At 36.6% G+C, this 25,210-nt stretch overlaps 1 protein-coding gene across 2 annotated transcripts in view; it reads left to right on the top strand.

The window, feature by feature from the left end:
- Positions 1-25,210, top strand: part of RPTOR (regulatory associated protein of MTOR complex 1) — a 528,996-nt gene that overhangs the window by 299,374 nt on the left and 204,412 nt on the right. For both annotated transcript variants that reach the window (XM_069064093.1, XM_069064092.1), the window contains exon 10: positions 17,132-17,207. In XM_069064093.1, coding sequence (XP_068920194.1) covers positions 17,132-17,207 — 76 coding nt within the window. The remainder of the gene's footprint in view (positions 1-17,131; positions 17,208-25,210) is intronic.

Here is a 25,210-nt window from a genome sequence, read left to right as displayed (position 1 = left end):
AATATCTGAAGAAATCAAATTCACAAATAGGTAGATGTGAGCCCAAGTCTCGTTTCTTTCCCTCTTTCCTCTGGAAAAATGCAGTTGAAGATTAGTTGTTTTCAGAATTTAAAGATTTGAGGCTATAGAGAGGCTGTATAAAACAACATGAAAGAACTATAAGTACAAGGAAGACTACCATAGCTAAGAAAATCAATTAAATGAGATAGGCATTTTCTGCTTATCAGATGAGCGCTCCAAAACATTTAAGAATAGTTCATTTAAGGAATGTGTCTCATATAATTCACAACAGAATTTCTAGTAATTTTTTTGTTTAGTTATTTTAATAATTTTCATTTTTGATATTTCGAACTTGAAAATACCAATTAACATGGAAACATGAATCTCATTATAGCTTGCTTTTTAAAAAACAGAATTCACCATGTTAGTTTTAAAGCTGCCTAGCTTGTGTGTTTCTCTTTCCGTTTCCTTTTTCGCTCATCTTTTTGTTACATTTCAAGAATCCTCTTTTTTTTAACATGCTCCTCTCTATTTCTCTGCTACATATTCTTTAAACCACACCCCTTGAAAAAACTATTTTTTTGAAGTATAAAAAAGAAACCCTTCCTTGGGCCAAGCAAGCATAGTCAGGCAAAACAAATCCACTTAATGGTTATATCTGGAAATACCTAGTTATCTCCTTGTTCGAATACCCATTGTTCTTGTTGGTCCTTTTTTCTCAGAGGACCAGTGACAGAATGGGTGATGTCTTGGCTAGTACATAAATTGGATTTAAGTGAGGCAGAGTTGCACAAAGTTGTCAGTCTCACTGTCTTCCTCAGTCATCAAAATCCAGTGACAGGGCAAAAGTCAAGATGACTGATGATGACCTGGGATGCAATAAATAACCCTGGTGTCTTTGATTACTAACAAAGCTCTAAGTATTCTATAGCACCTGCTTTAGCTACCTTTTTGACTATTGGAACAAATCGTTCTCATTCACCCACTCTGCCAGGGAAAGTCTTCACAAGTTTGGGGTAGACATCCCCTAACTTACCAAAGGCTGTTGATTATCTTCAACCTGGTGTAACCCGTGTGCCAAGATGGTTTACCAAGGTATAACCACTATGCATGCTACAGCTTCTTGGAGCCTTAAATGAGAGTTGAATGAATCAGATGGACACCAAAGGTGGATGAACAGCCCTGAAAAGGGCTCAGCAAGTCCTCACCTCAGAGGTGCCAGTCCTCATGCACCTTGGATACTCTTTACATCCCTTTTTAGGAGGTGTATGATTTGCACTTTGTTTTGTCTTGGTTTTTGATTTTTGGTCTTCTGGACATTAGTCATTGCAGTGATCTTAGAGCTTAGCTACTTTCTACTATTTTTTCATATTACCTAAACTCAAACAGTACTAAATCTAAACAATCCAATTTTTGCAGCTCCCTAAGGAACTCAAAAGAATAATCATAGTAGATCAATTAGAATTAATTTGTTACGGTTCAATTAATTTTATTCCTTGGGTCATGATATTTAATAGGGTCATGGTATTGAACTTTTAGTTGTCACCAAGCATATGAAACAGTGCCAGGTACTACATTAATAAATACTAAGGATAGAAATACAAGCAAAAGAAATAGTCTCTGTCCTCAAGGAGCTTACATTCTAATGGGAGAAAACAGCATGTAAAAGGGATGAAATAGGTGGGAATGGGTGCAGGTACCTGCTCAAAGACCTGGTGGTAAAGTTAGGACAATGTAGAATGACTGGTCTGGACCCTTACTTACAATGGGAATTTGGAGAGGTTTTCAACATTCAGAGAAGGGGACTCTTAGGTGTAAGAAAGGGGAAGGAGCTAGAGCATGTTATCAAAGTCCATGGAGTGAAACTAGTAAAAGAAAAATAAACAAGATCTAACAAAAATCGAGGTTAAAAACTTAATGTAAAATATGTTCAGGCTTTGCTCAAGGGAGGAAAAGAGAAAAAATGAATGATGAAATACAAAAAGTCCATTTCCTGGTTAATTTTTGATGAAAAATCATGGCGAGGGGGCAACGCGTTTTCTTTCACTTCAATTTCTTCAGGTCCTAAAATCCTTGCATTACTTTGAGGTAATAGACTGTACTTTCTCTTCCCATTGAGGGTGCCTTGGATTGATGGATCAGTGCAGATGAAAGTTCTGCATATGCTTGGATTGTTTTCTTTCTAGACTTCTTCCTTGGGCATTTGCCATCCTAGTGCCTGTTTCCTGAAAACCAAAGCTCTTGCCTGGTTGGCATGTTTTTCAGTACTGTGAGTCATCACAGTAGCAAGCAGCTTAGAAAGTCACATTGTTCCAAGCTGTTTAGTGAAGGAGTATGTATAGAATTTCAGATCCTCTGGTCACAGCTAGTCACTCCTCCTCTCCCATCCCGCCTCTCTCCTCCCTCCCAAATCTTACTTTGAAAACAAGTAACCATGCTGCTCTCCCTTCCTGGGGAGTACAGTGTGATTTTATCATAGCAATGTGTGGGAAGTGCTAATCCAGACACCTTCTAACCTCCCTCTTAACTTCTGCTGTTGCCTCAGATGCCAAAACACACAGCACTGGTTTCTTAAACAGCCCAGTTGAATGTACCACCTAAACTTTTATCCTTTTCCTACTTTTGCTAAAGCTCAGAATTACATTCCACAAATTAATTTTGGAATTTATTATGAGATATTTAGTCAGTTTACTCACTTAATGAGACATTTGTATGTACAGATATTCTGCTATTAGATACATAGCTAAAGGACTTTGCAGCAAGTTATTCCTGCTATGTTACTACATAGCCAAAACTATATTGGGCTGTGAAGATAATGAAGTTAAATGATAGAATCATAGCTATAACTTAATCATAGGACTGTAGATTTGAAGCTAGAAGGGACTTATAATCTATCTCTTCTCCCCCCCCCTTTTTTTTCATTAATTTGTTTGTTTACTTTTAATTTACAAGATTCAAATGCACAATTCCTTGAGTTTCACATTTTGTCCCCTTTCCTCCCCTCCCCTCCATGGCAGCATACAGTCAAGTATAGGATCTGTAAATACTTTCACATTATACATTAGTCAGGTTATACAGACGGATTGTGTCAGATGGAATAAAAAATGGTAAAGAGGACATAAAACCAAACAAGAAAAGGAAAAAGTTCAAGTAGTTTGCTTCAATCTGGATATAATCTCAGTTCTTTCTAGTTCTTTCTCTGGATGTACACATTTCTCTCCATCATGAGTCTTTTGGGATTGACTTATATCACTGCATTGCTGAGAAGAGTCCAGTCTATCAAAGTTGGTCATCACACATACGTTGTGTCTGCAATTGTGTACAAATTTCTCCTGGTTCTACTCTTCTCATTCAGCATCAGTTCATATAAGCCTCTCCAGGTAAATATGAAGTCCATCTGCTCCTCGTTTCTTATAGCACAATAGTATTCCATAAAATGCATATACCACAACTTGTTCAGCCATTCCCCAATTGATGGGCACCCCCTTAATTTCCAATTCTTTGCCACCACAAAAAGAGCTGCTATAAACATTTTTGTACATATGGGTCTTCCTCCCACTTCTGTGATCTCTTTGGGATATAACCCTAGGATTGGTATTGCTGGGTCAAAGGATATGAAATTATTTATAGCCCTTTGGGCAAAATTCCAGATTGCTCTCCAGAAAGGCTGGATCAGTTCACAACTCCACCAGCAATGCATTAGTGTTCCAATTTGCCCACATCCTCTCCAGCATTTGTCATTTTCATGTTTTGTCATCTTAGCCAATCTGACTGGTGAGATGTGGTACTTCAGAGTTTGTTTGCATTTCTCTAATCAATAGTGATTTAGAGCATTTCTTCATGTGCTTATAGATACCTTTAATTTCTTTCTTTGAAAGTTGCCTGTTCTTATCCTTTGAACATTTATCAATTGGGGAGTGACTTGTATTCTTATAGATTTGACTCAGTTCTCTGTATATTTTAGAAATGAGTCCTTTGTCAGAGACATAGGTTGTAAAAATTCTTACCCAATTTCCCACCTCCCTCTTAATCTTGATTACATTGGCTTTGTTTGTACAGAAGCTTTTCAGTTTCATGTAGTCAAAATTATCCATTTTACATTTTATAATGTTCTCTAATTCTTGTTTAGTCATAAAGTCTTTCCCTCTCCACAAATCTGACAGTAAACTGTTCTTTGTTTTCCGAGATTGCTTACAGTATCATCCTTTATACCTAGATCATGCACCCATTTAGACTTGGTTTTGGTATATGGTGTCAGATAATGGTCTATGCCCAGTTTCTGCCATATTATATTCCAGTTTTCCCAGCAGTTTTTGTCAAATAGTGAGTTCTTATCCCAAAAACGGGGCCTTGGGGTTTATCAAACAATAGAAGTTGTTGACTTCTGAATATCATGTGCCTAATCTATTCCATTGATCCACTCCTCTGTTCCTCAGCCAGTATCAAATAGTTTTGAAGACTGCTGCTTTATAATACAGATTGAAATCTGGTATAGCTAGTCCACCTTCCCTAGCATTTCTTTTCATTAATTCCCTTGATATTCTGGACCGTTTATTCTTCCAAATGAATTTTGTTACTATTTTTTCTAGCTCTATAAAGTAGTTTTTTGGCAAATTGATTGGTATGACACTAAATATATAATTTAATTTAGGTAAAATTGTCGTTTTTATTATATTAGCTCAACCCAGCGACGAGCAATTGATATTTTTCCAATTAGTTAGATCTGACTTTATTTGTGTGAAAAGTGTTTTGTAGTTGTGGTCATATAGGTCCTGGGTTTGTTTTGGCAGGTAGATTCCCAAATATTTTATAATGTCTACAGTAACTTTAAATGTGATTTCTCTTTCTATCTCTTGCTGTTGAATTTCATTGGAAATATATAGGAATGCTAAGGATTTATGTGGGTTTTTTTAATATCCTGCAACTTTGCCAAATTTATTTATTGTCTCAAGTAGTTTTTCACTTTATTCTCTAGGATTCTCTAAGTATATCATCATATCATCTGCAAAGAGTGATACCTTGGTCTCTTCTTTGCCTAATTTGATTCCTTTGATTTCTTTTTCTTCTCTAATTGCTACTGCTAACATTTCTAGTACCAGATTGAATAAGAGGGGTGATAGTGGACACCCTTGTTTCACCCCTGTGAAACATCTCTATGACCAATTTCTTTCATGAATATAGATGCAAAAATTCTAAATAAAATAGTAGCAAAAAGACTACAGCAACTTATCTCACGAATAATACACTTTGGTCAGGTAGGATTTATTCCAGGAATGCAAGGATGGTTTAATATTAGGAAAACCATCAGTAAAATTGATCATATCAACAATAAAACTAGCAGAAACCAAATGATAACTCAATAGGTGCAGAAAAGGCTTTTGACAAAATACAACTTCCACTCCTATTAAAAACACTAGAAAGTATAGGAATAAATAGAGCCTTCCTCAAAATAATAGGTAGCATCTATTTAAAGCCATCAGCAGGTATTATATGTAATGGGGAGAAGCTAGAAGCATTTCCCCCCTTTTTTTATAACTAAGGAAACTAAGGCTAAGAGAATTTAAGTGATTTAAGGTAACACAAGGAGAAAATGCTGTGGGATTTGAACTCGGGTCTTGATTCCTCAGTTCTCTTTGCATTGTACCTTATAGGTGAAGGAAACTAAAGCCATGGCAATCAGAGTTACTTGTTTTAAGGTCATAATTGGAACTAGGTCTCTTGATGCCTCATTCTGGTTTCTTTCACTTTCACCACATTGCCTCACCTGTGTTCTTGTTTTGAATGTTAAATGTAGGTAATTTCTGTAGACAGTAGACTTGCTTGGTGTATTCTTTTTCTTTTTGTATTCAGTATTATTTTTCAGATCCTCATTTTCTCCCTCTCTCTTCCTGTATTGAGAAAGCAAGGGAAAAAAATTTCTTTTTACAAACATGGAGGGTCAAACAAAACCGATTCCTGCATTGAATATGTTGTTTCCTTCCCCCACCCCTAGCCAGAATAAAAAAATTCTACATCTTGGAGCCCATCACCTCTCTGTCAGGAGGAGTGTTTCATTATGATTCCTCTGGAATTGTGGTTGGCCACTGTGTTGATCAGAGTTCTTAAGTCTTTCAAAGTTATTGATCTTCACAATATTATTTCTGTATACATGTTCTCCAGGTTCTGCTCATTTCACTCTGCATCAGTTCACACAAGTTTTCTGGGTTTTCCCTTGTTATTTCTTACAGTAGTTTTCTATTACACTCATATACCATAATTTATTCAGCTATTCCAAAATTGATGAACTTCTTATTATTTTTCAGTTCTTTGCTTAACAAAAAAGAGCTTAAAAGTAATTTTTAAAACCAAATGAGAAAGCTAGAGAAATGTATGTGTATAGAAATGATAGCTATGAAAGAATGATTTGGAAAGAAAATGAATAGCTTGGAACAATAGGTATAAAACCTTACTCAAGGAAAAAAATTGTGAAAATTACAAATGACTAAATAGAAATTTAGTATGTATTTGTGGGGGGGGGGTTGAATGCATTTTCTTTTTATCACTTGTTACTAGGTTGTATAAGAAGTTAGTAAATAATTTATTTCTTTTTTCTGTGCCTGTACTCTTAAGCCCCTTTCTAAAAGGAGGAAAAATTCAATCTCTGGTCCTTATTCCTCATATAATATTTAATTTAACTATTGCTTATTCATCATGATCTGTGTGTATCATCCACATTTAAGTGGACCATAATGGTTCCCCTCTATTCTGTTTGTTGTTATTGTTGTTGTTTAGTCATTTCAGAGGTGTGCAGCTCTTCACAATCCCTGTTTTGGGTTTTCTTGGCAGAGATACTAGAGTGGTTTGCCATTTCCTTCTACAGCTCATTTTACAGATGAGGAAAGTAAGGCAAACAGGATAAGTGACTTGCCCAGGGCCTTACAGCTAATAAGTGTTTGAGGCTGGATTTGAACTTGGGTCTTCCTGACTCTGGGCCCAGCACTCTATCTACTACACCACCTAGCTGCCCCTACTGTTTTCTTATGTTGGTTTTTTAATTTCACAAATATACTGGCCTGAACATATGTGTATGTTCTAAACTAGTTTGGCTAAAGGGGTGGTTGAAATGGTTTTAAATCCACATACAATGACTGGGTAACATCAAAGTGAAGGAAAGATAACTCTCTTGCCATTTCATGCCAGCACATCATGGGCTACTTTGATAAGATTTGATACTGTCATTGCCTTAAAAAAAAAATCCTCTAGCAATGAACTTGTTTGATGTTTAGTATTTCCATTTGTAGAAGATTAAAAAAAATAATAACGTGACATAGTGAACAGTATCTGGCTTCTGTGTCAGGGGGTCCATGATGTAGGTCCTATGTCTGGAATATAATGATTATATGGTTCTGGAATGGATATTTAATTTCTCAGTGCCCTAGGTGTGAAGAAGGTTTCAGAGTGCCCAAATAGAAGAAGTTCCTTAGTAGGACTGTACAAGTAAAATTACATATTCTGTGGAGGCTGGGGGGTGTAGGAGGAATCATAATTAGATTTAATCTGATAAGAATTTGTTTTCTTCTCATACAATTTATTTCTTCTGATACCATTTTAAAATGGCCTAACTTATGACCTTTCAGAAATGCAAGAGAAAAATCTATCAGGCATCGGCACCATTTGCCTCAGATGACTTTTGTGAAATAGCATTGTAGCATTATGACTTTTCAGGATAATGACCAATGCAACATTACTTTGGGGATGCATAATTTGATATGAGTTTCTCTCAAACAATAAATTGCAACAAAATATTACCTTGATATTTCCTCTGCCTATCAGCTGCCTGCCAAGGTTCACCTTTATAGTTTATCAGATGCTGCACTCTTGATCCTCTAGTCCCCTCTCTAATTTATATACACCTTTCTCTTCTTCCAGTCCCTGAAATTAACTTTTTCCCCCTTTGGTCAAATTCAAAGAATCTATATAGAGTTTAATTACAATAATTGACTTTGCTACTTCCTCCACCTAGAATAAATATCTTCCTCACCAGTGCTGAATAACCATTTTGCCTGAAGCCTGTACATTTTTTGAGCATAATAGAACTATTTATTGCCTGTACTTTGAAGCAGTTTTGATTATATCCTGATTACCTCTTAATTATATTGACAGCTCATTGTCCAGGGGAAAGTGAATACCGCTGGGATTAAAGGTGGTAGAAATGAAATTTATTTCATATTTTGGATTATTGGAAAATGGGGTGCTTTTCTTTTTCAGCTTTTGTTCATCTTTAATCTTAAAGATCTTCCCTTCCTCTGCCCAGATCTTTTTAATTTCCCCTATATTTTGATTGTTTTAAAAAATTTTTTAATGAAATTTTTATCCCTCGCTTTATTCCCTCCACCATGCAAACACTTTCCTTCATAAATCTAAATTAGCATGGAACCTTTTAAGCTTTCAGAAAGCTAGTTGGTAAGAACAAAATGTCAAAACAAGAAACTAAAATCCAATGTATCAATCATCACCTTGTACAAAAATAGAGAGAATATGAGAAAAAAATATTGTCTTTGAGAGTTAACATTTTTTTTACCAATATCCCTAAAGAATTTTTTAATCTCATGAAGCAATAAGTAATTATATAAATTCAATTTATTTGAGTGTAAATTATTTTAATTCTTAAGCTTATCACAAAAAATCCGGATCCTAAATTGGTTCATTTTAAAGTATTAAAGATTTGGTCCTGAGTCAGTTTTATTTAATGGTCTTTATAGAAATGGACATAACAATATGTTGTAATAGAGTGCTTATATTCTAATAGGCAAAGAAGAGACAGGTGAACTTTCAGAACCTCACTGTCTTCACTATCTTCAAGGGACACAGAGGGAATAAAGAAAGACAAACTCAGGACCTAGGTGTGTCTTTGTTCTGTTTTGTTGATGTTAAGAGAGAAAATAAAAAGGGAGGGAAAAATGAATATGCTGGGAAAGAAATGATAATGGAGGAGCATACTCTTTCTCTTAATTTGGTTAGGCTAAAGGAAGAGTTTATAATCATGGGGTTTGGGGTTGGTAGACTGGCCATTTCATGAACCTTACCAAACTAGGCAAAGAGAGGTTGAATATTCATATACACTCAACCTCATATAACCAAAAAGCTTTATATAGAAATATATTAAATTCAACACAGTAGTACTTAAAAGGTATATAGGAGGGTAGAGGGCCTTAAGAGAGGGAATTTAGAACTGGGAAGGAAGTAGTCTCAAGTAAAACAATCTCTGTCTACTGAGGGCTAATGATAAAGGAGGCATTAAATGGAGAGAAAGTTTAAGAATCTGTTACTTGGTGAAATGAGAAAGGCCAAAAGGACTCCAGTTATAGATTACTAATGCTGATTCTATTCCTTATCTTTCCCAAACTTCTTTTTTCTTCCTTTGGGTGGCAGTGGGAAGAAAAGGAGAAAAAAACACTATAATTGTTATCTTGAATGTGAATAGGATGAATTCATCCTTAAAATGAAGATAACAAAATGGATTAGAAAGTAGGGGTTTGGGGGTTGTTGTTTTTTTTTTTTAGTTTTTTGTTTTGTAAATTTTTCGTTGAGCACTCTTTATTCTGCATTGACCTCTAATTTTTGACTTTGCTTTACCATTGGTTTTATTTCTTTTTTTCTCTTAATATATTTGGTTGCTCAACATTTTTCTTTTTATCTTAGTCTTTTTTTCTGTCTCCTCCTTCTTTATTGGTATTGCCATGCTGCCATAACCTCTTCACCTTAGAGAATAATGGAATGCATGGTGGTTCTGCCTCTGTTTCCCTCAGTCCTTCCCTCAGCCCAAGGGTAACTGCTTTTAGGATCATTTTTAGCCTATTTAATTCCTCCCTCTTTCATGGCAGAACTGGATCTGCTTAATGATGGAAGTTGGGGGAATTGGGAAAGGTCAGTGAGGCAGTAAACATTTATGAAGTATCTCTTCTGTGCCAGGCAATGTGGTAAGCACAGGAGATCAACCAAAGGTACAAAATGATCCCTTCTCTCAAGCAGTTCATGGACTAATGGGGGAAACAACTATGCATAGTTATGCATATCTACACAATACAACTATACATAATGCAAACAACTATATATTGTATAGTTATATGTAGGATAAACTGAAAATAAGCAACAGAAAGAAGGCAGTACTATTAGTGTAATTTAGAAATCTCTTGCCAACTTAAGGGGGTTAAAGGTGTTAGCAAGGTAAAATTGACCAACCCTGATGGACTGGAGGGTGAGAGAGTAAGGAATCAAAGACTAAAGAGAGATTGCAAGTGAATGTGACTTAGAGGCTGGTGGTTCCCTCTACAATATCAGGGAAGTTGGAAAGAGGGGAGTGTTTGTGGGGAAAGATAATGACTTCATTTTTGGACATGTTTCATTTAAAGTGTCAGCTGGACATCCAGTCTGAGATGATGTCTGAAAGGCAGTTGGAGATGGGAGTCTGGAGGTCAACATAGATATTGGGGCAGAATAAGTAGATTTTTGAATCATTAGCATAGAGATGAAAATTGAATTTATAGGAGTGATGAGATCACTAAGTGAAATAGTATAGAGGGAGAAGAGAAGGGGCTCAGGGTAGATCCCTGGGAGATATCCACCTTTAGTAGATGTGACCAGTATAAAGATCCAGCAGAAGAGACTGACGAGTGATAGGAGAACCAGGAATGAGGAGTGTCCCAAAAGCATAGAGAGAAAAGAATATGAAGAAAAGGGCGATCAGTAGTGTCAGAGGCTACAAAGAGGTCAAAGGGGTTGAAGATTGAGAAAAGACCATTCATTTGACAATTAATAGATCATTGGTAACTTTGGAGAGATCAGAATTAAGAAGTTAAGAAGAGAGTGAGAGGAGAGGAAGTGCAGATACCTATCACATAGATGGCTGCCTCATCATAGGTGGGGAGTTTAGCCCCCAAAGGGAGGAAAGATATCGGACATTGGGACAGATAAGGGTTTTTTGAGACTAGGGGAGATAATGTGGATGTTTGTAGGAAGTAAGGCAGCTAGTAGACAGGCAGAGATTGAATATAGTGAGAGAGTTGGAGCCAAAGTTCTGTGGCTCCATGAATAGAGCTTCCCTAAACTTAACTCCTTTAAAAATACCTATAAAATATACCAGAATGAATCCTGAAGAGGAAATCTTAGAAAAATGCAGTCATTTTTCCAACTCAGGTCTGCATAGGGAGACAGAAAAGTCTATGGAGGCTGGGGATGAGTTCTGCACTGCAGGCAGTACTCTAGCATTGGGAGAAGCTGTGAACCAGGGAAGAGGATGTCCCAGACCCGTACCAGGGCACCTTGATAGGAACAGGGGCCATCTGACATCTTTGTTCCTCAATACCCAGTCCCTCATCATAAAGCCAATGTAAACTGAGGTATATACTTGCACCCAAAGATTGCATTCCAGGGTAATGAGTGGTTTGGGGCCCTCAGGTAAGAGGATGAGGTTCAAAAGCAAGCAACAGCAGTGAGTTCGGATCTCGGGAGCAGAGCAGAGGCTCAGTTACAACATCTAGCCCAGTCTGAAATATGTAGAGAAATAACCAGGGCAAGAATTTTAGACCAACGAGAAACCTGATGTTTTGTTACTCTCATCCAGCAGATTTCTAGCTGGCTTATAGTTACTGAGTCTAGTAGCAATCTACTATTGCTTAGTCCAAACCTAGGTCAGGAACTTGTAGAGCTTGAACCAAGAGGAAAGATATCAGACCTCTTTGGGATTCCCTTTGTCTGTTTTGAGTGAGTGATGTGTGAACGTCTGGGAGCCCCTCCCTGATCCTCCATCATTTAAGGAGAACACCTAAGGAACTCTACTGATCATCTCCCATATGGTTGCTCTCCTGGACTTTAGCATCTCCAGAAAGTCATCATTCTACAAGATGTAATCAACATTGAAACTCACACTCAAACTTCTCAAATAATTTCCCACTCTAGCTGTAGAACTTAATTTTGCCCCCAGACCAGCTATCTTCCCTTCCCCCTGCCCCCAACCCCTACACCTCCTTTTAAAGTTTCTTTTTATGTGTTATCTCCTCCATTAGATTGTGAGTTCATTGAGGGCAAGGAATTCCCTTATACCTTATGCCCTTTTTTGTATCCCCACAGATTAGCACAGTGCTTGGCACACAGTAGGCACTTAATAAATGTTGATTAGGACTGTCTCTGAAAGCTTGCACGTTCTTAATCTCGGCTGTCCCTGAAATTTTGGAACACACCACTCAAAGATATAACAAAAAGACCATCCCAAACCTTTCCTCCAAAAGCCCACAGAGTTTTGCCCTAATATTAAGTCTGAAATTAAAAAGTAGACTATTTAAATGATCAAGCAAAAAGAGAACCCCACTATAAAACTCTGTTATGGTGACACAGATACTCAAGACACAAACTCAGAAAAAGATCATGACTGCAAAACATCAAAGACAAATATAGTTTGGGCACTAACTCAGCAAAAATTGGAGGGGAAAATGAGAGCTATAGAAGAAATAATTGAAAATGTAATTACCAGTTTGGCAAAGAGGTGCAAAACTTTATCCACACAACAAACTCCCTGAAAACTAGAGTTGACCAGATAGAAGCGAATGACTTCATGAGTCTTCAAGAAATTTTCAGTCAAAAGACTGAAAAAAAAAAAAAAAACGAAGAAAATGTAAGGTATCTCATAGGAAACAACTGACCTGCAATACAGATCAAGAACATATCATTTAAGAATTAATGGATTACCTGAATGCTATGACCAAAAAAGAACCTAGATATCAGTTTTCTAGAAATATTAAAAGAAAACTTTAGAACCAGGGGCAAAGTAGAAATAAAATACACTGGTCACCTTCTGAAAAAATCCCCAAATGGAAACTTCCTGAATTATTCTAGCCAAAATACATAATTTCCAGGTCTAGGAAAAAAATACTGAAAGCATCCATAAAGGATTTACATACCCTTAGATCCATACTCATGGTCACACAAGATTCACCAGCCACCACTGTAAAGGAATGGAGAGATTGGAATTACATTAATTCAGAAGGCAAAATACCTAGACCTAAGTCTAACCTCTGCACTTCCAGCCAAGAACTTACCCAATAAAACTGAATATATTGTTCAGGGAAAATGAACCTTTAATGAAATAGACGACTTATAAGCATTACTGAGCTGTATAGAAACTTTACAGTTCAAATACAGTAGTTAACATCCATACTATGGACCTTTCAGGTCTGCCAAAAAGTAGGGAGAAGTTTATGCTTTTATCTATTCTTGGGAAGTATGCTTTTTCTTTGTAATTTTGCAGCATTGACATTCAATTACTTTGTGTTCTTTGTTGTTCTTTCTGTTTACATGGTTGTGGTCATGTATATTACTTTTCTGGATCTGCTTCCTTCACACTACATCAGTTTATTTAAGTCTCTCCATGTTTCTCTGTATTCATCATGTTGAATTGTATAGAGGGAAGATTGAGATCAAGGAGGTAGCTACTCTACCTCCTTCATGAGATGAGGGCCTCGACTAGGGTGATCAAAATAGGAGCAGAGAGCTTGTGCCAGATGTTATGAATATTTTTGCAAATATAAACACAAAGGATTGGCAACTTCTTACATGTGTATAGTCAACAAAAAGGAAAGGTCATTCCTTTAGCATTTTCTATGTGCCATACACTGTTCTAAGCACTAGATATGAAAAGAAAAGGTATTAGATAATTCCTGCCTGAAGGAGCTTACAATCTAATGGAGAGTTAACACTTTTCATCTGTGCCTGGTGTCACTATTCATTCAGGATGAGGCTTAGTGTATTCATGGGACAGTGAGGTTGCTCAGCAGATAAGAGTGTTGGGACTGGAGTCAGGAAGACCCGAGTTCAAATCCATTCTCAGACACTTAATTGCTGTGTGACTCTGGGAAAGTCACTCAACCTCTGTTTGCCTTAATCTACTGGAGAAGGAAATGGCAAACAACTCCAATATCTTTGCCAAGAAAACACCATGGATAGTATTGGCATACTGGGGTCCACAGCGTTACCAAGAGTCAGATAAACTGAATGACTGACAACATTTAAGTTTCCTGCTTTTTTCTGGATTCAGTTTTAGTCTAACCAAGTATTAGTAAGCTTTTGTGGTTGTTGGAATGGTTTAAGATTTTAAAGGTTGTTTGTTTTTTTAATGTGTTTGAGGTTAAATTAACTTCTCCAGGATCACACAGCTAATAAGTGTCTGAGGGCAGACTTGAACTCAGGTCTTTCTGACTCCAGGCCCAGCTCTCTGTCCACTGAACTACATAGCTGCCTCCATTAGTAAGCAGTGTGATGGATAAACCACAAACAGTAATAGAGAGGGGAAAAAAAGGTACCACATATTTATGTACTAGTTTAGATTCTAAAGAAACAACTAGTTTAGGGTTGTTTTTTTTTTAAGCTAACCCACCAGAGCTTATTCATTCAAATGATTACTTGCTACTCTTCAGAGTTGTTATCTTTGGAGGTTAGATACACTGTTCCAATGATGTGAGGGTTATTCTGTGTATTTTCAGGACTGTTCTTTCAAAATTGTCTTGAGAACCAATTTACAATCCAGGGCAGAAAATCAGTCTTGTTTTTTATCACACCTCTTTTTGGGACCCAAAATAATATATTCCAGCTTGATTACCTTCCGGTTTGATCAGCCTTGTGTTCAAATAAGTTGTGTCTGTGATATCTTCTCTTAAAGAATGACAACTATAATTTAGGATATACCAGACTATAGCTGGGCATGTAGTAAGAAAATCTAGAATTCAGACCTCGCATCAAGTATTTATTAGCTTATAATCATGGGCAAGACAAACCTCTCTGAGCCGGTTTTCTCATCTGCAAAATGAGAATAATAATCCTTAACCCTCCCATGTCACAATAGTATTCTGAAGAAAATGTTTTTCTAACTTTAGTGCACCTGATAAATGTGATTAATTTTTAAAAATTATCCATTGTTCTTATGCAAACAATTGCCTCCAGCTCTTAAGATTATTTCAAGAAGGTTTTTTTTTAGCAGTAGTCACATCTTTGGAACAATGTCTAGCCTCTCACAATAGCCACCTTGGACAGGACAGCAGTACTCATCTGATATTTGTTTGGATAATATTTATTTTGAAAAATCAGTTCTATCACATACAGTTATACTCCATGTGATAGCCCATTGAATAATATAATAATATAATAGTAAATTTATTAATTATTAATTACTTATTGTGTGCCATATGCTGTTCTAAATGCTAGCTATGAAAAGAAAGGTATTAGACTGTTCTTGCCTCAAGAAACTTAGAGTCTAATGGAGAATTGTCTTTTTATCTACATCTGATATCACCGTTATTCAGGACAAGCTTAATAAGCATTTTTATGTTCAGAAATTGGCTTCTTCACTATCAGTATTTTGGATTACTAAAGTTATGATGGGGCAGACAGACTAGGAAGGTAAAATGAGCAAGTTTATAAGGATCATCTATTTCAAGCTGTAAACTGCTTTAGGAGAAATATATTCAAATATCACACCCCACCTTCACCCCTGAGCTCCATTTTATAGATGAGCAAAGAGAGGCCTAGAAAAGTTAAATAACTGGCCAAAGGTCATATAGATAATAAGTTAAAATGCTAGAAGAGCAGGCACACGGAAAAATGCCAGTTTGACAGCCCCAGATGTTTATTTTGGCCTATCAGTTGAAAATTTGAGTGAAAAGTTTCTCTAAGATACATAGGCAGCACACAGCTGAGTTGTGGAAACAGATGTTTAGCAGCCAAACACTAAGCATCTGTTCTCAACCTGGTTGCCATCTATGATGTTACAGCTGAAAATGTCAAGCCCTGATTCATTCAAATTCTTCTACTTCATTAGTTATTATCTTCCATAAATTAGACACTTTGTAAATTAACTCTTCCAAGTCACTTATAAATTATTGCTTTTTTTAACTAAATTTATTTATTTGCCAGTTCTTTCCAGAGAAACATAATCAAAGACCTAACTAAAAACTCAGAGAATCTGGTTTGCTACATCCCAAGTGTTATTTAAGGATTAATTTTTTTGGAACTATAGAAATCATTGTGCCACAGGATTATTTAGGGCATTAAATTGAAATACTGATCTCAAAGTTGAATTAGGAGATGTGATTATCCTGGCTAACTGGCTGGTTGGCAGGTACTTTATGCTTCATTCAGGAAATCAATGTTCTTAACATAGTGAAAACTAAGTATTTTTTTAAATGTACTCAACATTTAGGTAGTATATGTGTGTTTTAGGATTTGAAGTTATGGAAAAAATTGAGTCATGTCCTGGTGCTGGCCATTAATAAAGTTATAATGAGAAACTAAGTCAAGAGATTCATCAAGGTAACTTAAAAGAAGCTAGTATCATTAAAACAAAAATAAGCAATGCTTCATTTTCTATTTAAGAAGCAAAAGATGCAGTTAAAGCTGTCTGATTGGTTGATATGTACTGCCTACACCTACCTATTACTGCTTGGTGCTCACCCTGGCACATAGTTACATTGTCATATTGCCCTTATGCCACCTGGAGCTTGATTGCTCTAACTTCAGGCCCCTAGAGCAAGGAAATCCTTATATAAGAGTTGTTTTGCTCTGCTTTTCTCTAGGATTAGGAATGATTCTGTGTTCCTTTCAGATTTAGAAGTAATTGGATAGGAATCCAGGTGCCTGCAGTAACCATTATATGGTTTCTCTTTAATAATTCAGGCTAGCTCCAAATCTACCCACAAATTATGGCACAGACTCATTTTGAGCAAACGAGATTCATGTGTGTAAAACTCTGTTCTCTTTGACAAAGAGATTGCCTCCAATAGCCTAGAAATTGGTGAAAGTTTCCCCTTTCGAGATTAGTCAGTCTGTCTTTTTACTACAAAAAGCCAACCAACCCAAACCCAGTAAATAAATACCTACAGTAATGCCACTGACACTGGTGACTTCAGACATTTCACTGGTTAAAAGGGTCTTTGTTAAAGTTTTCCTAAGTGTCATGTCATAGTTATTTTTCTCCCATAACGTTGCCTCAAGGGAAGACAACGTATGTTCTAGATTACATCAAAGTATCTTTCACTTTTGGCAGGTTTTTCCCATAATCTAAAGAAAATAAATAACCTTTGTATTACTGTCTCTGTTCTTTTCCCAGGCAAGCTTGGGACCTAGCCGTTGATATTTGCCTCTCCCAATTGCCAACCATCATAGAGGAAGGAACTGCATTTAGGGTAAGTCTTTATAAATATAAGCATTAAAACTCCTCATGTTCCATTCCATTCAGTGTTTGACTGGGAACATGCTTTTTCTGACTGTTTTGTGTCAAATATTTCACTACTGAGTGAAGAAATTGTACATTCATATGTTGTTGACTTTTTCTTCTAGGCCTCGGATGCAATTCTAGATATCTTTCCTTTTCAGATATCTGAAGTATCTTTTTTTTTTCACTTTTAAAAATAATTTTACTTCACTTAAGATATTTTACTCATTCCTACTCATGTGAAGAGTCACATGAGTTACAGTTAAGTCCAATATATACAATTTTGATTATAATGAATTTATATTATAGGTTTTCTGGAATGGCCTGGAGGGTCATTAGCAGAGAAACCCATCTCTTTTTAAGATAAAAAAACAACAACAACAGAAGAAGTTTCCATTAAAAGATTAAATTGAGGGTTAATTACTTTTTTTGTTTTTTAAATTATTATTATTTATTACTATGAGTTACTATACTCAGATTTCCCAGTGTAAAATTTATTTAGGGACATAGTGAGTTGAGGATATCTTTTTTTTCATTTTTCAAATGCTTTATTAACTTCTGATTTACATCATTCATTTCTGCCAGATTTTGAGTTACAAATTGTCTCCCTGTTTTTCCCCTACCCTCTGCCCCAAAATAGCAGTCCCACAGGATATCCCCTCCTCCAATCTTCTCTCTCCCATATTTTCTCCCATACCCCTTTCGACTTTTCCAGTAGGGCATGGTGGATCTCTGTGCCCCAGTGCCTGTATATCTTATTTCCCAATTACATGTAAAATAGTATTAATAATAGTATAAATATATATTTAAACATTTTATTTTAAAACTTTTAATTAAAGATTCGTTCCCTTTCTCCCTTGTCACCTACCCTTACTGGGAAGATAAGCAGTTCAGTATAAGTTGTACATGTGTAGCTAATGCAAAACAATAACATAGTAGATATATTGTAAAAGACTGACTGTATTTACCTCCCTCCTATCCCACCTCCCACTTGTTCTATTCTCTCCTTTTATCCTGTCCCTTTTCAAAAGTGGGTGCTTCCAACTTCCCTCCCCTCCAGCCTGCCCTCCCTTCCATTATCCCCCCCTGATCCCCTTCCCCCCTACCCTCCTGTAGGGTGAGATACCCCATTTAGTGTGTATTTCATTCCCTCCCCAAGCCAAATTCAATAAGAATAAGGTTGACCCATTCCCTTTTGCCTTCCTTTTCTTCCCTTCCATTGTAACCATTTTCCCTTGCCTCTTCTTTATGAGATAGTTTACCCCATTCTGTCTCTACCCATCTCCTCTCATTATATTCCTCTCTCACCTCTTAATTTCACCTTTTAAGTATCTTCCCTTCCTGTTAAATTGGTCCTGTGCCCTCTATCTATGTATACCTGTAAACATATATACACACATTCACATATGTATTCATATGCCCATATACCCTCATATATATATATATATATATATATATATATATATATATTTCTATTCCCTTCAACTATTTTCATACTGAGAAAAGTTTCATAAGTTACAACTATCGTTTTTCCATGTAGGAATATTAATATTTCAACTTTGATAAGTTCCTTATGGTTTCTTTTCCCTCTTTGCCTTCTCATGCTTCTCTTGCTTCTTATATCTGAATGTGAAATTTTCTATTCAACTCTGTTTTTTTCATCAAGAATGCTTGAAAGTCCTCTATTCCACTGAATGACCATATTTTCCCCTGAAACATGATACTCAGTTTTGCTGGGTAGGTGTAATGGGAATGTAAATTTGAAGATCTTCCCAGCCCCTAGGCTAAAGTGCACCTGGAGCCTGGGGTGGGAGGCTTGTTTTTCAGTAGATACTTTTTGATTGGCCAGTGGGTCCAAAAGGTTGTTACATTCTCTGAGCCAGGAGAAAGCTATATAAGCCCTGATATGAGGCTTTGTTTTGGGGCTCACTTTGAGAAGTGTTCCGTTGTCCAGAGCTCCCCGGCTTTCAAAAACCCAGATGTTGATTTGGTATGGATGTAATGGTTGGACAGTTTGGAAAGCTGTTTACTTGATCTGTTTCTGTCTTGATAATTCTGCCTGTATACTCTGAAGTTTGGGATGCTGACCTTTTTCCCCTCAATGAGGTAAGCGATATATGCTTGACTGATTAAAGTAAGCTTGTTAACCCATTTTGATTTGCTTTCCTTTATCAAAGCAGATCCAAGAACCTGTGTTGGCAGACATCCTGGGGATGCTGGGGTGCTTGCTGCTACAGTAGGTGACTCTTGGTTTTAATCCCAGCTCCTTTTACCTCCAGAATATCATATTCCAAGCCCTTCGATCCCTCAGTGTAGAAGCTGCCATATCCTGGGTTATCCTGATTGTGTTTCCACAATATTCAAATTGTTTCTTCCTGGCTGCTTGTAATTTTCTCTCCTTAATCTGGGAATTCTGGAACCTGGCTATAGTATTCCTAGGAGTTTTCTTTTTTGGATTTTTTTCAGGAGGTGATCGGTGGATTCTTTCAAGCTCTATTTTGCCCTTTGGTTCTAAAACATCAGGGCAGTTTTCTTTGAGAACTTCCTGGAGGATGATTTCTAGGGTCTTACTTTGATCATGGCTTTTAGGTAGTCCAATAATTTTTAAATTATCTCTCCTGGATCTATTTTCCAGGTCAGTGATTTTTCCCGTGAGATATTTCACATTGCCTTCTATTCTTTCATTTGTTTGGATCTATTTAGCATCGTCTTGATTTCTCATAAAGTCATTAGCTTCCATTTGCTCCAATCTAATTCTGAAACAATGATTCTTCTCATTGAGCTTTTGAGATTCTTTTTCCATTTGGCAAATTTAGATTTTTAAGGCATTCTTCTCCCCATTGCCTTTTTGAGCCTCTTTTGCCATTTGAGTTAGTCTATTTTTTAAGGTATTATTTTCCTCAGTTAGGCTGTTGACTCTTATTTCATAATTTTCTTGCATCATTCTCATTTCTTTTCCCAATTTTTCCTCCACTTCTCTTATCTGCTTCTTAAGGTCCTCTATGGCCTGTAACCAGCTCGTATTTTCCTTTGAGGCTTTTGGTGCAGGAGACTTCACTGTCTTCCTCCTGTTCCATGATTTGCTCCATTTTGTCCCCAAAAAAGGAGTCTAATGTTGGAATCTTCTTTCTGCTTTGTTTCCTTTGCCTGGTCATGTCGCCCCTCAGTCACTTGACCCCTGGGCTTTTTGTCCCAGTAGGACTCTGCTAGCAGACAGGGGAGCTTTTGTCCCAAATGCTGGGGTTTTCTCAGCTGCCATAGGTATTAGATGCATGCCCTCTCTGAGGCCTCCACACGCTCTGGCAAGCTGGACACACCCTCCAGGACCTCCACCCTAGACCGCAATCCAGATCCAAGCAGGTTAAAGTAAGAGTGTTTACCCCTCAGACTGGTCTCTTGGTCCCCTTACACTCTTCAGGCCAGGAACAGAAGCTGCCAAGTCGTGCTGGCTGGCTGTGCTGGTGTCTCAGTGGCTTCTCACCCTGGGGCAAAAGCCGAGGGACTCCCACTTACTGGGTCCCAAAGTCCAGACTGCACTGACCTCTCACTTTGTCCTTCACACCTATGTGTTGATAGTTCTGGAAATGTCCACAGCTGCTGCTGATCTGGTTTCCCTCTGGCCAGCGCATGGTCAGACCCTCCCTGGGGCTAAAACCTCCGGCTCATGAGGGGCCTGGGCTTGGCTCCCAGAGCGCTGTTCTGGCTGATTCCTGCAGGCCTGCCAGGATCTCCTCAGAGGGAGGTTAGCTTCTCTGTGTCATTTTGTGGGTTCTGTAGCTCCAAAGTTTGTTCAGAATCCCCTTTTTACATTGATTGGGAAAGGTGGAAGCTGGAGCAGCGGGAGGTCCTGCTTCTACTATTCTGTCTTGACTCCACCCCCTATCTTCAGTAACTTAATAACTCTTCATTTTAACGTACAATAACCAAAATGTTCTAGTTAAGAGACAAAGATGGCCAAATTGACAGGACTGGTTACGAGTCTCTCTGGGAGAGTGGGAAGGAAGGTGACATTTATTATTTACCTTGCTGAATTCATTTTCTTTCTTTTTTTACGGTATCATTGTGTGTGTGTGTGTGTGTATGTTTGTGTGTGTGTGCATGCACGTGTGTGTTTTAATAAGTTTTAATTGATGCCTTCTCTTTTTTTACATCATCACAGTTATCTCTAATATCCTTGCCCCTACTGAAGAGCCATCCCATATAACAGTCAACATTTTTAAAGACACAAAAAAAGAGAAAGAAAATTTTAAAAAATAAGCTGAACTGATCAATACATTAATAAAATCCAAAAATATGTGCAATAGGGGTGGCTAGGTGGTGCAGTGAATAGAGCACCAGCCCTGGAGTCAGGAGGACCTGATTTCAAATCCAGCTTCAGACACTTAACACAAAAAGTAGCCGTTTGACCATGGGCAAGTCACTTAACCCCATTTTCTCTACCTTCCCCCCTCTAAAAAGGAAAAAAAAAAGTGCAATATTTAATACCTATAGGCTTCCTACTTCCACAAAGGGTTGTGGTAAGTGTGTTCTCTTAGATTTCTTCATTGGTATCATGCTTGATCTTTATAATTTGCTAATTCGTATGTGTGTGTGTGTGTGTTATTTCTATGTATATTGTTGACATTATGTACATTGTTTTCTTGGCTCTGTTTACCTCACTTGCATCAGTTCATCTATCAAGGTGGGGAAACTGTGGCCTTCAAGGTCCTTGGGTGTGACATTTTGAGGGAGTTTAAGTTTTAAAGAACAAATCCTCTTATTCAAGGGATTTGTTCTGTGAAGTTTGGATTCAGAAGGCCATCCTTGACCAACTAGTGCTAGAAGGCTGCAGGTTCCCCACCCCTGATTTAGATATTTCTATATTTATCTATAGTCATCACATACACAATTTCTTACAGTATTTTTTTTGTTACACTCAAATATTGCAGTTTGTATAAACATTCCCCAATCAATGGGCATCCATTTTCTTTCTAATTTATCATCACAAAAAGTATATATAAGGACTTTCTTCTTATATATGACTTCCTTGGGGTATAATAAGGCCAGTAATAATAGTTCAAAGGGTATAGACTTATTAGTCACTTTATTACCATAATTCCAAGTTGTTTTCCAAAATGATAATACCACTTTACCCCTTTACCAACAATGTATTAGTGTGCCTGTTATTTCACAAGTGCTCCAACATTTTGTCTCAATCTTTTTGACAAATTTTGACAATTTCTTTGTTCTCTTTGCCAATTTGCTGGATGTGAGGTGAAACCTTAAATTTCTTGTGATTTTAATTTCTCTTGTTATTAGTGAGTTGGCACATACTTTCATGCAGTTGTGAATATGTTATACTTTGAAATTCTTCTTTTGAAAAGTATTTTTTCATATCCTTTGATCACTTAATCTATTGGGAAATGCCATGTGTGTGTATATATAAGTTTAGTTATGTATATCTTACATACAAAACCCTTACCAGGGAAATTTGATTCCAAAAATATTTTTTTCCCATTCAACCACTTCCCTTCTTATCCTAGGTACACTAATTTTGAGCAGAAGCTTTTCAGTTTCTTATAATCAAGGTTATTTGATTATCAAGTCATTATTATTACATATATTATTACACAGTGCTTAAATTATATATTTTATAATTGCCTTTGTTATTTGGTTAAGAATATATCTCCTACCCATAGATGACAGGGCTGAATTCATTTTCCTGTCTCCAGAAATTAAGTAATTCATTTATCTGGCTAAGCCAGTGTTCCATATCCAACTAAGTTATGTTGCTTAGAAATTTTGAATTACATTGAAAGTGGATCTTTATCAGATGGACACAGAGGGTAGGGAGAAATATATCTATACCAACAGGGTGGATGAGTAAATTACTTTTCTTGCTATTAATAAAAGCTTACTTTATGTAATGCCCTGGGGTTCTTGAAACATTTTATTTATAATGTCTCATTTCATCCTAACAACAACCCTGTCAAGAAAATAATATATTGGTAGAAAATATAGTATATACAGCGTCCATTTTAGAAATGAGGAAACCAAGGCTCTGAGAGATTCTGCCTTGTCCCTTAGACACATTACTTAGTAGTAAAATCAGGTTTCACACATGAACTTTCTTTCTCCAAGTCTAGGACTCTTGACCCTTTGCCACACTACTTCATACTGAAAGGTGAATTCAGATCTGTAGGTCAAGAATCGTGAACAAATTTTTGTGATCTATACTTAAACACTCTTCATTTACTTTTTGCTTCTTAGTCACCTTCACTTCTTAAAATAATTCATTACACATCATTAGTGAGGTAGCAAGGTATATATCAAACATGGCAAAGCCCTGTTAAGAAATATGTAATCTAGTATGAGACTTTTGCTTCAGAATTGGTGACTAAGAATAATTATAAGGTACTTAATAGGCAAGTTGCTTTTTCTTGTAACAGTGATGAAAAACATAATTTATTTGATTAAATACTGAGTATTTCTTGTTAATTCTGTCTGATTTTCCCATTTCCCTTCCCTTCTCTTATCATATTTTTATAATCTGCAAAGAAAATTGGGAACCGGAATTGCTTAATATTATTAAACATTTTTTTAATACCCAAAGTCCAGAAGAACATACTTGCTCTCCTGTATGAGCCAATTGTATTTGTTTTATTTACCTAAGAATAGGAAATTATCCCTGACACCCATTGTCAAGATCCCAAAGAAGACCCTAGGCCATCCTGGAACATCCGCTTTGGGCAATGTCTTGAGAGAGAAAATGGGCCTCTGTTGTGACATGGTTTTTGCATAAATGAAAGCCCAGAGTCTGTCTCATCATTGAAAGATGCTTTTCCCCACACATCAAGCTTCCCTTGAACCTTTGAAAATATGGTCAGTTCTCTCAGTCACACTGAGCTGGGAGAGCCTTTTCTTTCTTTGCCGATTTTAGTTCCTTTGTTGAAGTTAACTATTTTCTTTTCCTTTTTTATATCCAAATAGAGGACCTGAGCAAAGGTGCAGTGTGTAAAAATCCATAGACCAAGAATGATTTTAAGTAAAGGGAGAAAGAGGGACTTAATTATATAACATACCTGAATAAAAACCAGTCTATTAATTTACTTTTAACCTATAGCAGCTATTTCAGGGACTATCCACTTACCTAATTTCTTTTTAAATATCAATTTATGAGTAGTTTAGGCTAAATCTGAAAAAATTACCTTCCCTTAATCACAAATTGCCTTTCAAGTTTGATTACATATATTTTGGCTAATTCTCAATCAATGTTAAATCCCTAAATTTTTTTATACCAACTTACTTTTTCATTTTTCATATTTTATTTTTTTGGTTTTTCTCTTCTGTTTTTACAAAACCTTCATTTCCAAATGGATCACTCTTCTTTTAACCTAACCAACACATCATGTTAAACTAACCAACACATCAATGTATGCACTGTTCCACACAAAGAAGTAAAGGAGGTATATTTTGTTTTTTTTCTGCCACCAAACTGGGTCATTATAATCACATTTTTTCCTTGTTATTTCCATTAACATTATTGAAGACATCATATATATTGTTTTCCACACTTCACTCAGCACCAGTTCATATAAGTCTTTCCAAGCTTCCCTGAATTCTTCATATTCATTCTTTCTTACTGCATTGTACAACTCCATCATATTGATGTACCACCATTTCTTTGGCCGTTCCTCAGTCATTGGGCATATTTTTTTTCGAAAACCACAAAAAAAGTGACAGTGACTAATTTTTTTTTTGTATATAGAATCTTTCTTTCCTAGCAGAGCTTTTTTTTCAAGTGTCATGCTTTTCTGACCCTCAAGTTACTCCTTTAAAAATATGAAACAGAATTCTCAATGCTCACTAAAGTATATCTCTTGGGACCATGACTCCCTAGACTATGAGTCAGACCCTCACACGTTGCCCACACTCCTGGGATTTTAGGGACTACAAATAGAAATCATTATCATTCACTATTTTTGCCTTATATTT

This window comes from Petaurus breviceps, unplaced genomic scaffold (genome assembly GCF_028583685.1).
Source record: "Petaurus breviceps papuanus isolate PSGF00001 unplaced genomic scaffold, PetGlider_PUasm1.0 90617, whole genome shotgun sequence".
NCBI classification, from domain to species: domain Eukaryota; kingdom Metazoa; phylum Chordata; class Mammalia; order Diprotodontia; family Petauridae; genus Petaurus; species Petaurus breviceps.
This window is presented reverse-complemented; position numbering and strand designations above follow the sequence as displayed.